A 15,080-nucleotide genomic window follows, 5' to 3' on the forward strand; every position below is an offset into this window, starting at 1 on the left:
TGAAACTGCCATTTTGTGGATTAAAAGATGGCCAAATTTCAAACCTCCCTGTGATATGTTCCCCTCTTAGGAAACTGTAGGGCACTGTTACTGGGAGGCCATGGTGTGGTTGGCAAGGTCAGGTTCTTGGGGGAGTTTTGACTCAAGGGTCATGGATGGCCACTTTTATTAGTGACTTATTTAAAACATGCTGGAATAACATGTACAAGCACGAAGTTGGGCATCTCAGACTATCCCACTCCCTATCCACAACACAAATCAACATTTTACATTTTGCTAAAGTTAGCACGTTAAATTCATGGCATTTGGACGGTTAAATTTCTGTTCATGCTGCTAAGAGTCACACATACATAAGAAGAATTGGCGCAAGCAGACTGATCCATCTGCCCTTTCTAATGATATCAGCGACATACACAGTCCTGGTGATTTGTGGATTTTCCTAAGAGCCCGATTTCAGGGTATTTTCCATATGTTGGTTTCCTTTTCAGTCACCCTCCTTTGAACGTGAGGCAGACGTTTCCGAAAGTTGCCACTCAGCAGGATGTAGAGGAAAGGGTTAATGCTGCTGCTGGCATAGCTGAGACAGATGGAGAGATAGTAGCCCACGTAGAAGGCCAGCGTGGGCTGCTCCATCTGTAAGTTCACCAGTTGCAGCACGTGATAGGGGGCAGCACTCAGGACAAAGACCCCCACCAGCACCAGCACCATCTTTGTCAGCTTCATCACCCTCTGCTTTGGTACACTGGGATTGTAACTGCAAAGGCAATAGTCGGAAAGGCAGAACATAAACACCCAGAGAAATCATGGCTCATTGCCTTCCTAGAGCTTTTTGGACAGTTCATAATGGCTTTGCAGTGAAATACGAAGCTCAATATTATATGACACTTACATTGCAAAAAAAAAACTATTTTTCATTCTTGTTAAAAAACTTCTCTAAGTTCTCAAAGATGGGACATTCTGAGAAACAAAATAAATAACCAAGTATTGAATATAACTCAAAGTATGAAATAAATATACATGAGTCTTTCAGGAGGTGGAGCTTAATTCCCACCTTTCCTCATCTCCCTTGGTGGCAGGCTAGACTTAGTGACTCACTCCCAAAATATAGAGAAAGGGGTTAAAAACAGTTTCACAATGGAAAAATCTGGCAAGCACTATCTTACCCAAGTGATCAAGGGTAACACTGACAGTGATGCCAGGTAGCTGTCATTTGATCCCTGACATGCTGTGATGAGGAGTCGATTTTTTTTCCAAAAACCCATAACTACAGCTTAATCATGATACAGTATCAGACAAAGCCAGATTGGGAACATTCTACAGGGTACCTGGCCAGTAGTCCTTAAGACTATTAAGGTCATGGAAAAACAAGGGAAGAGTGAGAGACTATCACACCAGAGGAGACCGGGAAGACATGGCAACTATATGCAATGTGTTATTCTGGATTGAATCGAGAACAGATAGGGGACTTTAATGGAAAACTGGCAATGTCCAGTTAAGGGTGGAATTCAGTTCATAGTAATGTCCTAATGCTGTTGTGTGTGTGTTTTTAAGTGTGAGATGGACTCTCTCACTCTTGCTCAGCCTTGTCTTGAACTCCTGAGCTCAAACAATCCACCCTCAGCCTCTCAGAGTTCTAGGATTACAGGCGTGAGCCACCAAGCTGGGTTGTTTTCTTTGTTGAGACACACACACCATGGTAATGTAAGATGTTAATAACGGGAAGACTGAGGGAGGGGTGGAAGAAAACACTTAGCGATGTCTGTACAAATCTGTACTTTTTCTGCACAGTCTGTGCTGTATCTCTACTATCTACTGTTTTATAAATTTAAAATTATTCTAAAATAAAATTTCCAAAAATTATCATGTTATATTTAGATATTTAATAGAAATTCCCCAGGGACTCAGTGGAAGCCATTGAATAAGCTTTGGGAATAATATGGAAAAAAGTATGGGGACTGAAAGTCGTTCAAAGACAATGACCCTCCTGCAGTTTATCAAAGTAGGCACCAGGCTTCCGCTAACTTCTTGCATTTTGAGGCATAACTGGGGAGTATGAGCTTTGTTTCATAAGAAGCTCTGAGCATTTCTGAGAAAAGTGTTAGGAGCAAAATGATATGATTTGGAGAACTGTTTTAAAAAGGCGCAGGCATCCTCTCTGGCTGTTGGTCTCTTAATATTCCATATGATTCCATTTCAACCTTCTCACCAATTTGGCTCCCTGTGATGCATTTAGAAGCTAATTGCTTTTCTATATCCGTGATAGTTTCCTTCCCCCATGCCAAATAGACCACCCTTTAATAATTTAAGGCTTCCACAGAATTTCAAGACCTTAAGTGGGAAAAAATAGCCGTGAAACAATAGACTATATAAACATTTTGTTTCTACAGTTTATCACAAATTTTGACTAATGATAGTTAAATTGTTCAGAATAAGAGTGTTACAACAAATAGTGGGCCAGGAAACACAGCAAGCTTTCCTGTCTAAAAGAATCATAAAAATCTAATTAAAAGTCAAGTGTTAATAAGGTTTAAAGTGTTTTTTACCCAACTGGCTAATTACTGACTTGCTCATTTCCACAATTTGGTACACACAATTTCAAGTTGAAAAGAATTTTGATTTATTTATGCAGTTTTAGAGACAAATATCTTCAAAGGTCCTTTCCAAGTATTTAGTTAAGTCTTTGGTTTTATTTACTTCTAATAAATCTCCTAATGTTAATAAACCCTTCTTCTCTAATTCAAATATTAATGAAACTCTTCTTATCTAAATAAAAACCACAAAAATTAAATGTTTGGACACAACATTTTAGATATTTACAGACATATACAAGTCTTAAAAATGTATTCCTAACCCAGTTAAATAATATTTGATGACAATATAAAAATTATTCTATGAATAGGATTTTAAGTTCTGTTTGTTTTTCGTTGAAACCTACACCAGTGAGTTCACCTTTTACCACTGAGAGATCCTTAATTAGCTGATTCAGAACATGTCTTATTTTTAAGAAAGCCTGCTGTACACATTTGTCAATGCTTATATCCTTAAATGTAGTATGTTTCAAGACATTATTGCTTAAGTTTCTGCTGTAGATGTCTTAAAATATATAAAAATTCTTCTTTTTCAAAATTTTTATCTATTTTTTATTTTTAAATTTCAGAAAATTGGGGGCTACACATGTTTTGTTTATATGCTTTGCTTTTACGCAGATTGAGTCAAATGTGCACCCTTCACCCAGATAGTGGGCACTGCACTTGACAGGTGTGAACTTACCCATTACCTCCTCCCTCCCCCAGCTTGATTTTTCACTGTACACTCTCCTTTTAACAAAGTGATATAAGGCAAACACTTACCACCTGGCATCCTTATTCTGTTGAAACATCTCCCAGGTATAGCATAAAATTAAAATATAGCACACCAAAATCAAGGGTAAAGGGAAGAAGAAAGTTGTTATCGTCAAATAAAGTGTATACCTGTAAAATGAGAGAGAGGAGCCATCAGTCTTACATGCACTGCGCCGGGAAATGGATTTCACAATCTTTGGGGCATGATTTTTTGATGTTTTTGATCATTCAGGATAAAGTCCTTGGGGAAAAGCTCGGGATCTTTGGGTTCTTTGTCCTAGAGAAGTCCTGCTCTTCACCGTTCACTAACAGTGATGCTGTGTCTTCTCTAGCCAGGCCACACATATGGCTACTTACAATTATCATGAGAGTTATTAATAACAACTGGCAACATCAGGTAGCATTTTTATGTAGTGAGCACTGTTGTAAGACTTTCTGTATTTTAGCTTATTGAATCTTAACCCCATGCATATGATGCCACCCTCATGCTACAGAAGAAACTGAGGCACAGAGAGCTTAAGTGGTTTGCCGAAGATTATCCAGTTACTTAAATGGCAGAGGTGGGATTTGAACCCCAGCAAGCAGTTGGACTCCAGAGTCCATGCGTGTAACCGAGGCTCCACATGATTGCTCAGTGGCACACAGGAGCCCCTGTGAGGAGGCGGGAGTCTGGGGGGAATGCTCAGGTGAGCAAACTGCATTCCTGCACAGATGCTAAGTGTCCTCATTCCTGGCAGGACCCTGGTCTTGGGAAAAGGAGGCCAGCTCAGATGGGGTGGGTGTGGAGAGGGTGGCAGAGGGAACACCTAGGATTGGAGGGACCCTGAATGCAGCACAATAGTTCCAGTCTCAGTTCACCTTAAAGACTTAATTCTAGAATGAAGAACAGAGACCGCAACCTTGGACTACACTCTGATAATCAGCCCAAATATCAGAAGTAGACACTGCTGTCAGTGTAAAAAGAGTGCATCGTTTTTGTTTTTGTTGTTATTTATTTCTTTGCATGTAACAATTTAATACATTCATGTAATTTGTAAAGAGCAAGTCAGTGTCCTTTAAATATTTTCTCCCATCCTGTGGCCTGTCTCCTCCTTGCTGATTGTTGCCTCTGCTGTGCCCAAGCTTTTTAGCTTGATGTGATCTCTTTCGTCTCTTTTTACTTTGGTTGCCTCTGCTTTTGAGGTCTGACCTGTAAAATCTTTGCCCACCCCAATGCACTAGAACATTTCACAAATGTTTTCTTTTAGTTTTTTCATAGTTCAAGATCTTAGATTTAAGTTTTTAATCCATTTGATTTTTATGTGTGGTGAGATAGCGGTGTGGTTTCATTGTATATAGTTATTCAAGTATTGGTGCCTTTGTTAAAGATGAGTTGACTATAAATGTGTGTATTTATATCTCTATTCTTTTCCATTGGTCTATATATCTGTTTTTATGCCGATATCATGCTGATTTTGTTATTATCGCTTTGTAGTAATTTTTTTTTTTTGAGAGTCTCAAGCTGTCACCCTTGGTAGAGTACCGGGGTGTCATAGCTTTCGGCAACCTCAAACTCGCGGGCTCAAGAGATCCTCTTGCTTCAGTTTTTCTATTTGTAGTAGAGACATGGGTCTTGCTTTTGCTCAGGCTAGTCTCGAACTCATAAGCTCAAGCAATCCACCCACCTCGGCCTCCCAGAGTGCTGGGATTACAGACCTGAGCCACCCCTCCTGACCTGTAGTAAATTTTGAAGACAGATAGTGTAATGCTACCAACTTTGTTCTTTTTGCTCAGTTTTGCTTTGGCTAGTCAAGGTTTTATGTAGTTCCACATAATTTTAGGATTTGTTTTTTCTATTTCTGTGAGGGATATTATTGGTGGTTTGATAAGGATTGCATTGAATTGGTAAATTGCTTTGTATAATATTTTCGTTTTAAAAAAATTCTTCCAATCTATAAGCATGAAATAATTTTACATTTTCTATGTCCTTCAATTTCTTTCACCAGTGGTTTATAGTTTTCTGTGTATAGATTGTTCATTTCTTTGTTAAATTAATTCCTAGGTAGTTTATATTCTTTGGAACTATTATAATGGCATTGCTTCCTTGATTTTTTTTCCAGATTGTTTACTGTTGGTATATAAATGCTACCGACTTTCATATGTTGATTTTGTAATGGGCAACTTTACTGCATTTGTTTATCACTGTTAACAGATTTTTTTGTGGAGTCTTTAGGTTTTTCTCAGTATAAGATCATGTTGTTGGCAAAAAAGGGTAATTTGAATCTTCCTTTCCATTATGGGTGCCCTTTGTTTCTTTCTCTTGCCTAATTGCTCTGGCTAGGACTTCCAGTATTATGTTGATTAAAAATGGTGAAAATAAGCATTCTTGTCATGTTCTCGACATTAGAGAAAAGTCTTTAAATTTTCCTTACTCAGTACAAGGGGAGCTGTGGGTTTGTCATAGGTGGCCTTTATTATTTGCAGTATGTTCCTTCTATAGACAGTTTGATGAGAGTTTTTATCACAAAGGGATGTTGAATGTTATCAGATGCTTTTTTGGCATCTATTAAAATAGTCATATGGTTTTTGTTCTTGGTTCTGTCAATATAATATATCACATTTACTGATCTGGGCGATGGATCCCCCTTGATCGTAGGGGATGAGCTTTTTAATGTTTTGTTGATTTGATTTGGTAACATTTTATTGAGAATTTTTTGCATGTATGTTCAACAGTGATATTGGCTTATTATTTTCTTTTCTGGTTTTGGTGTCAGAGTAATCCTGGCCACATAGAATAAGTTTGAAAGTAGTCTCTCCTCTTTAATTTTTTCTGAAGCGTTTTGAGTAGAACTTAGTGCTTCTTTAAATGTTTATTAGAACTCATCAGGACCTGGCTTTTATTTATTTATTTACTTATTTATTTATTTAGTTAGTTTGTTTTTTGATGAGAGTCTTTTTTGTTTTTTTATTTTGCCAGGGCTGGGTTTGAACCCACCACCTCTAGTATATGGCTGGGGCCGGTGCCCCACCCCTGTGGGCCACAGGCACCACCCTGATGAGAGTCTTTTTATTATGGTTCTGATCTCAATACTTGCTATTGGTTTGTTGAAGTTTTCTATTTCTTCATAGTTCAATCTTGGTAGGTTGTATATTTTCAGGAACTTATCAGTTTGTAGATTTTCCAATGCTTTTGTGTACACTTCTCATAATAGTATGTTACGATTCTTTGTATTTTTGTGGTCTCAGTTACTATGTCTTCTTTTTCATTCCTCATTTTATTTGGGTCGTCTCTCTTTTTTCTTAGTCTAGCTTTTTTCTCTTAAAAAAAAATCCCCAACTTTTTGTTTTGTTGTTCTTTTTTTCTTTAATCTCAATTTTATTTATTTCTCCTCTGATCTTCTATTTCTTTTCTGCCACCAATGTTAGGTTTGATTTGTTTCTGCTTTTCTAGTTCCTTAAGGTGCATTGTTAGATTGTTAATTTGAGGTCTAGTCTAGCTTTTTTCTCTTAAAAAAACAAAAAATCCCAACTTTTTGTTTTATTATTCTTTTTTTCTTTAATCTCAATTTTATTTATTTCTGCTCTGATCTTCCATTTCTTTTCTGCCACCAATGTTAGGTTTGATTTGTTTCTGCTTTTCTAGTTCCTTAAGGTGCATTGTTAGATTGTTAATTTGAGGTCTTTCTACTTTTAATATGGGCATTTATTGCTATAAGTTTCTCAGTTCTTTTTCTTCTGTATCCCATAGATCCTGGCACGTTGTATTTCCATGTTCACTTGTTTCAAGAATTTAACAAATTTCCTTCCTAATTTCTCCATTGGCCTGCTGATTGTTTAGGAGCTTATGTAATTTCCATGTATTTGTGTAGTTTTGAGTTTTCTTTTGTTATTAGTTTCTAGTTTTATTCCATAGTGGCCAAAAAAGAGACTTGATATAACTTCTACTTTTTGAATTTGTTCAGACTTGTTTAGTGGTCTAAGATGTGATCTATGCTGGAGAATGTTCCCCATGCTGATGAAAAGAATGCATATTCTGTAGCAATTGGGAGAAAGGGTCTCTAAGTGTCAGTGGGGCCTATCGGGTATAGTGTGTAGTTTAACTCTGATGAGTCTTTGTTCATTTTCTGTCTGGATGATTTGTCCTTTACTGAGGAGGGGGCTTTAAAGGCTCCAACTATTATTATATTACAATCTGTTTCTCTATTTATATCTAATAGTTTTTGTTTTAAACTTCAGACCTCTGGTGTTGGGTGCATAGGCATTCATAATTGTTACATCCTTTTGCTGAATTGACTCTTTTATCATTATATAATGACCTTCTTCATAGCCTTTTCCAATCTTTGATTTTTAGTCTATTTTACCTGATATAAGTATAGTGCAGGAACAATGGGGACCAAAGACCCCATTCTTGGCAAGGGAAAACACCCCCAGAAAAAGGGGAAATAAGTAAGCTAAGTGAGGTGGAACAAAGGAAAGTCCGCTACTTTACCCTTAAACCAGCTGCTATAACTTTCTTATTTCCTGCTTTTCCTAGAACTCTGACCTATTAGGGATATAGTTTGTGAACACTCTGAAGGAATAATGGCCACAGAGGAAGCTGTGTGCAAGGCCTAGCAAAAAAAAAAAAAAAAAAAATTAGGGTTCCCTGTCCGGTTAATAGTCAAAACAAATCTCCATTGTGGAGATTTGTATTTGGCTGGGGCAGAGATAAGGGAACAGCTGGAGCCCTGAAATATGGGCAGGAGGGCTTATATCCCTCATTGCAGAGGAAGACCCTCTGTGGTGGTAATGAGAGGAAAATTCCTTTCTCTCACTGATTCTTCAAAGGATATTGATGCCAGTGGCATTTTACTCCACTCTATTAATATCCCCCTCAGAATGTGTGTGGTTGTGACCACAGACAGGAGGTTGCCCCTACATAAGGCTCAGTTTCTGGATTTCTCAAGGCTGCTCAGACCCTTAAGGTTATTGATTATAGAAACAATAGGAGCCGATATGCTCACTCAGAAACTGCTGGCATCTGTATTCCCTTCTTCAGCTTACCCTCTGGGCTAATGTACAAATAGCCTTCAATAAAAGCTGAGTAGAACTGACACTTGGAGCTACCGTCAGAACTCCACAAATAGGCAGTGGTCTCCTGTGCTCCCACCTTTGAAAATTCTATTCTGTGTGTCTTGTCTTCTTTCTTTCTTGTCATTTCTAACCTTACATTTCTTCAGTCAGTGGCCACCAGATCCACAGGTCTTAACGGACCCTGGCCTGTAGCTAACCCTTCTATTTCTTGGCTTCCAATGGCATGAAATTATCTTTTTTCTACTCGTTAACTTCCAGTTTATGTGTGTTTATCTAAATGAAGTGGCGTTCTTGTAGGTAGAATATAGTTGAGTCTTGTTTCTTACCCACTCAACCACTCTGTGTCTTTTAATTATGGAAATGGGTCCATTTGTATTCATTGTTATTAATGATAGGTAAGGACTTACTGCTGCCATTTTTGTTGTTTGTTTTCTGGCTGTGTATTCTTTTGCCATTAAGTGATTTTCTCTGACAGTATGTTCTACTTTTCTGCTTTTTACTTTTAGTGAATCTATTATAGGTTTTTATATAATGATTACTATGAAGCTGATAAAAATGTCTTATAGATATAAGTTATTCTAAAGAGTTGACAGCTTACCTTAGATCACAAAGAAAAAATGAAAAATAATTAAGTCCATTCCCCCAAATTTTGACTTTCAGCTGTTTCGATGTAAATATCTTTATTTATTTATTTATTAGAGACAGAGTCTCACTTTGTTGCCCTTGGTAGAGTGCCGTGGCATCACAGCTTACAGCAACCTCCAGCCCTTAGGCTTAGGCAATTCTCTTACCTCAGCCTATAGCTGGGATTACAGGCGCCCCCCACAATGCCTGGCTATTTTTTTTTTTTTTTTTGTGGCAGTTTGGCTGGGGCTGTTTCAAACCCGCCAGCCTTGGTATGTGGGGCTGACGCCCTATTCACTGAGCCGCAGGTGCCGCCCAATGTACATATCTTTATATTACCTCTTGTTTTTTTTTTTTTTTTTTTTTGTAGAGACAGAGTCTCACTTTATGGCCCTCTGTAGAGTGCCGTGGCCTCACACGGCTCACAGCAACCTCCAACTCCTGGGCTTTAAGTGATTCTCTTGCCTCAGTCTCCCGAGTAGCTGGGACTACAGGCGCCCGCCACAACGCCCGGCTATTTTTTGGTTGCAGTTTGGCCGGGGCCGGGTTTGAACCCGCCACCCTCGGCATATGGAGCCGGCGCCCTACTCACTGAGCCACAGGTGCCGCCCTATATTACCTCTTAATAGGTAGTTGTAACTATTACTGGTTTTGATAGATTTGTCTTTTGGACTTCAGAATCATGAGTGGATGCACAGCACAGTTACAGTATTACAGTATTGTGGGCTTGTCCCTGTAACTAACTTTATCTAAGCATTTTATACCTTCACATGTTTTCTTTTGGCACATTAGTGTTTTTGTTTTCTTTCAGACTGAAGAACTCTCTTTAGGATGTCTTGTACGATGTGTCTGGTGGTGGTGAATTTTATCAGCTTTATTTGTCTCAGAAATATTATCTCTCCTTCATATTTGATGGATTACTTAGCTGGATGCAGTAAAAAATTGCAGCAATGTCCATTCAGAATGGGGGAGTTCCCAAGGGGAATATCCTGGCACTCTTGGAAGGCTGGCTAGAGGTTTGTACCCAGGGGATCTATGGAGAATACTTCCTACAAAGTGGTGCTGCTGAACAGCCACTCTGATTTGGTGTTGCCCTTGGCAGAATTTCTAGAGTTGGGCAGAATTTCTAGTCCTCCCTTGCTCTTCATCTTTTTCTGTCCTTAGGGATATTACAGAACTTTGTGATGCTTCCTGTGGGTTAAGGCAGCAGCTGTTCTCCTGCCCAGGAACCCAAGGTGATGGGGAAGCTGATTGTCCACCTTGATCTCACTTTTTCCAGTGTAGTTACTCTGGCTTGGGGAAAATTTTCCACACTTGGCACCAGGCAGAATGTGGGAGGTGTGTCATGGATGTGGAAGCCCAAGTCTCTTGCCATCTGCTTCTCATCTTCATATTTGAGTTCTTGAATATTGCTGGTGCTAATAATCACTTTATATTTGTTTTTCATTTTCTTGGTGGGTGGGTAGGGGAGTGAAGCCAGCTTGCTTCTCCATTTTGGAAGTAGAAGTCCAATCCTATCTATGTTGTATTTTTATGGACTAAATATTCATGTTTCCTCAAAACTGCTATGATGAACTTCTAACCATATTCTCTAATACAGAGAATATGATAGTATGAGGAAGTCAGTCCTTTGGAAAATACTTATATTATGAAGGTGGAGCCTTCATGAATGGAATTAGTGTTCTTACAAGAAGAGACACAAGAGAACTTGCTTTTTGTCTTTCTCTCTTTTTTTGCCATGTGAGGGTAGTGTGAAAAGTTGGAAGTCTGCAACCTGGAAGAGGGCTCTCACCAGAACCTGACTGTGCTGGCACCTCAATCTTGGATTTCCAGACTCTGAATTATAAGAAATGAATATCTGGTTTTCATGAGCCACCTAGTCTATACTAACTTTTTATAGCAGCTTGAACTAGGCCATGCACTCATGTGAAGTTTTTTAAAATTGGATTTGTAGTTTTGAAGGTCCTTACCCTCATCTCTCCTGGGTTGTGTCTATATGAGGAAGAAATTACAAATCTTTTTGATAACTGATGGAGTGGGAAAAAGGAATTTGCTAGACTGACTTGAAATAGCACATGTAAACACACCTAACACAGTAATCAGCCCTTTGTAGGTACTCAAAATTTTAGTTATAGACCCCAATACTATGTCCAAAAATACAAATAACAAATTTTTCATTTACTTTTTCTTTTCAAATCAAAATGTAAGAAATGAGCTGCTAGCTGCTATACTAGTTTTCTAAGTTCTGCTGTAAGAAATCACCACAAACTACAGGTCTCAAAACAACAGAAATTTATTCTCTCATAGTTATGAAAGCTAGGAATCTGAAATCAAAGTGCCAGCAGGGTTCATATTTTTTGGAGGCACTGAGGGAGAATTTGCTCATTGCCTGTCTCCTAGCCTTTCTAGTGGTTTCTGCCTTAGCTTGTAGGCACATCACTCCCCTCTCGGCCTGTCCTCATGTGCCCTGTCCTCTGTGTCTCTTGTGTCTTTCCTACCTAATATCCCCCTCTCCACAGGACACCACTCACTGGATTTAGAGCCCACCCTAATCCCGTATGGCTTCATCTTAGCTTGATTACATCTGCAGGGACCCTATTTCCAAATAAGGTCATATTCACAGACACAGGGTATAGGCAACATGAACAGATTTTTTTTGGGGGGGGTGCGGTGACACAGTTTAGGCAAACTACAACTGCATATTAATGAGGTTTGAGTCTGAGTAACTCTTGGATTGTTTTAGAAATTCTTCCCTTCCCTTGATTGCTACATTTCTACTGGATCTGGTTGCCATGGATTTTGAAAATCCATATTTAACTATATCTGCGCCCATTCAGGTCACACAATTAAATTTAAAATCTTTGCCTAAAGGTTACTCTCTTCTTAAATCTAAACTGTCACCTTGGTGGCATAAAGGACAAAACAAAGCAGAGAGACAGGTGAGGAGCAGATCCACAAGGACTCTCTTCAAGGCTGCTCACTTGTTGACAAGGAGGGTGAAGTACTTCACAACTTAGTACAACTCTATTTTTTCTTAAGTTTTAACAACTTACCAGAGTACATCATCAGGGGATGTCAAATCAAAAGCACAACTCTCGACACCGTCTTTAAATTTGATAACTTTTGAGTAGACCCAGACAGGCAATGCCAGAATGAAGGAAGCTGCCCAGAGGCCCAAATTGATTCGAATGGTCTTGCACCTTGTTCTCCACCTCGTCAGTCTAAATGGCTGGACAAGGGCCAAGTACCTGCAAAGCCAGTTAAAAAGGGCTTGTAACAATCAATAAAAGCTCTGAGCTCTCAGGATGAAAGGTTCACCACAAGAGTAAATTATTAGTATTATTATCTTCTCCAGAGCACACCTGCATCAAGGCAAAAGAGAGTTCTATGTAAAAGAAAGTTTTATTTCTTAACAGCTGCCTGGTACCTGTAGAGAAAATGACTCTTGACCCTGAAAGCCTGAAAAACACCCACTGAAATGATATTACTTCTATGACCACACTGGTAACGTAAAATTCTGCAGTGCACACTTTCTTTACAAAGGTCCTTCCCCTGTAAGTGGAGCTCTGGAAAAAATCAGCCTCTGAACAAGGATTTCCTGCAGGAGGAAATGAGACCCTCTCCCCAACAGGATTGACTCATGTGGAAGCAAGAAGGAGGAAAGTGTGGGGGTGATAGGAGAGTCCCCCAGAAGTATGAGGTCCAGGCACTTAGAAAAAAATATTTTGCTTAGATTGCTTTACCATAAGGTCCCTGGGTCCTTGGAGGTTCCCTTCACAGAAATCACAGTGGGGGATGAACACGTGTGACTGGTAGAGACAATGCAAATTCCTCAGGGAACTTAGGCTAGCAGCCAAAGCAATGGGCTACTTTCATAGGAAAGGGTTTTTTTTTTTCTTTTTTCCATTTTAAATCCAGAAATAAAAATACATAATCATTAATAACCCTTGAAATCCTGATGTTTCAAATATATTTGGTTTGGTTCTCCAGAAAGTGCAAGAAGAATTTTTCAGAGCTAACTGCAAGCCGGAGGATGAAAAGGAGAGCTCGACTCAGAAGGAAGGCTACATGTGAAAGTGCATCTTTGCTGGGGTTAGAGTGGGGACAAGGTAGTACTAGAGGAAATTAAACAAATGGGAGAAATGGTCACTTGATTTTCTTCAAGGTTTTGTAGAGCTACTTGTTGAAGACTCATAGAATGGAAGATTTCCTGTTCTCTTGCTCTTTCAATTTTGTACCAGGGATAGAACATTTTGTATTCAGTGAAGGGACCTCCAGCATGTAGGAAAGGGTTTCTGGCCAGGGCTCCTCAGCCACCCTCCCTTGCACATTGCATGTGCGTTCCCTGTGGCTGAGGAGAGAAAGCCCACCCTGCTGAACAAGTGGGTGAGGAAGTGGTTGCAGGGCAGCCCAGACATCATTCTAACTGGAATTATGGGATAAGGGAATTGTGGCATCAAGCAATTAGGAAGTCTTCTCTGAAAGCAGCCCTCCTCAGCCGAAACCTTTTCATGGCTTTCATCCCTATTCAGATAAAACTCAGAATTCTTACCATGACCCATAAGATCCTTCTTTGCCTGGCCCTACCTGGGGCTCGAGTTGGAGCCTGTGCCATTTCTCTCTTGACTTCCTCCAAGCTCTTCCCTCTTTCAGGGTCAGACACACGTTATTCCACCTCCCTGGCAGGATGTGCCTCCACTTCCCCTGCTCTTCCTTCAGGTCCCTGTTTAACTGTCTCCCTCTCAGAGACCCACTCCTCACGCTCTATACAAGAGTTAGAATTATAGGAAATGATGGGGAGGAAAAGGTCCAGTTTTGTAGAATCTTCTGATTCTCTGGGGCTGGAAGAAGGAAAGGGCCTGAATATCTTAAATAGAAAATAAAATTGTGGCATACTGTGTCCATTGGAGTAAAACAAGACAAAGAAAAAGGCTATTTGAGTGCGTGTCACATACGTGTGTATGCACACACATCCACCTACATGTACATAGAGAAAATAAATCTTTCAACATCAAAAACTATAGACAATTGGTCTGTTTCAAGGCAGAAAATTCATGATCACTTTACTTGCAGTATGAGGCTTACATAAGAAGCACAAATACCTCTTTTTTTTTTTTTCCAAAAAAGCCAATATTTTCCTACTTCCAAGGTGCAAAGTATAGAGAAGCTTTTATCATTCCCAAGAGTAGGATTACTATTGGTATAACTTATATTTTAGGTTGCTTTTCTACTGGAGGCCCGGTCTGTACAGGCTCCTCTCCTTGGTGTTGGAATCATGGCATGCTCACTGGGCTTTTTGCAGGACACAGCACTGGCTGAGCTAACCAGATCTATACAGTTTATTGATTTGAAAATGTGGTGTTAATCATTAATACAGAAGCACATTCTATATTTTGAAAACTTTCTTGCAGAAAATCAGTAGGATATAAAAATGCATAAAATATTACCATTACCAATTCATTTTTGTCAGAGCGAATGATTAAATGAACCTTGCTGTTCGTTCCTTTGTTTATTCATTTAAAGAAAGGCTTGTGATTTCCCCACCTGAAAGGTCACTTGGAAGGTGAAGGAGATAGCTCAGGCACTGTTACATAGGCATCCAGGCTATATGGGTAGACAAAGACCCTGGAAAAATTTACATTTGAGGTGTAGGGGGAACTAGATAGTAAACAACACACTCACAAATAACAGCACACAGACATGAAATGAATTATGTAATACGTCTGGAGCAAAGGAACAGTGGATCAGAGCAGGGTTATCAAATGTGTTGAGTTGGGGCTGGGTTAAGGAAGAGGGAGATAAAGATTTTAAGTGGGTTGGTCTTAAAGATACCATAGCACCATTGGGAATACTATGGTTATCATTTGGCCCTTTCTGTTTGGGAAGAGCTGCTAGGACCTGATGTGGAGGTCCTGGCATCTGGTTGATATGGGGCACATCCTAGCTTGCATGCTTCCCAGAGAGGCCTGAGAGTGGGGCAGTTACAAACTAGCTGTTGTTTCTAGAGTCAGATGGTCTGGGTCTGAACTGGGCTCTCCACCATTCATTGGCTCCATAAGTACT

At 39.4% G+C, this 15,080-nt stretch overlaps 1 protein-coding gene across 1 annotated transcript in view; it reads right to left on the reverse strand.

Annotated features, from left to right (window-relative positions):
• Nucleotides 1-280: 280 nt before the first annotated feature.
• The window catches only part of MCHR2 (melanin concentrating hormone receptor 2), a 50,571-nt gene continuing 35,771 nt past the window's right edge, over nucleotides 281-15,080 (reverse strand). The window contains exons 4-6 of the mRNA XM_053591876.1: nucleotides 12,071-12,265; nucleotides 3,351-3,470; nucleotides 281-754 (exon numbers count right to left, since the gene is read on the reverse strand). Coding sequence (XP_053447851.1) covers nucleotides 454-754; nucleotides 3,351-3,470; nucleotides 12,071-12,265 — 616 coding nt within the window. The 3' untranslated portion in view covers nucleotides 281-453. The remainder of the gene's footprint in view (nucleotides 755-3,350; nucleotides 3,471-12,070; nucleotides 12,266-15,080) is intronic.

Source organism: Nycticebus coucang, chromosome 5 (genome assembly GCF_027406575.1).
Source record: "Nycticebus coucang isolate mNycCou1 chromosome 5, mNycCou1.pri, whole genome shotgun sequence".
Lineage (NCBI taxonomy): Eukaryota > Metazoa > Chordata > Mammalia > Primates > Lorisidae > Nycticebus > Nycticebus coucang.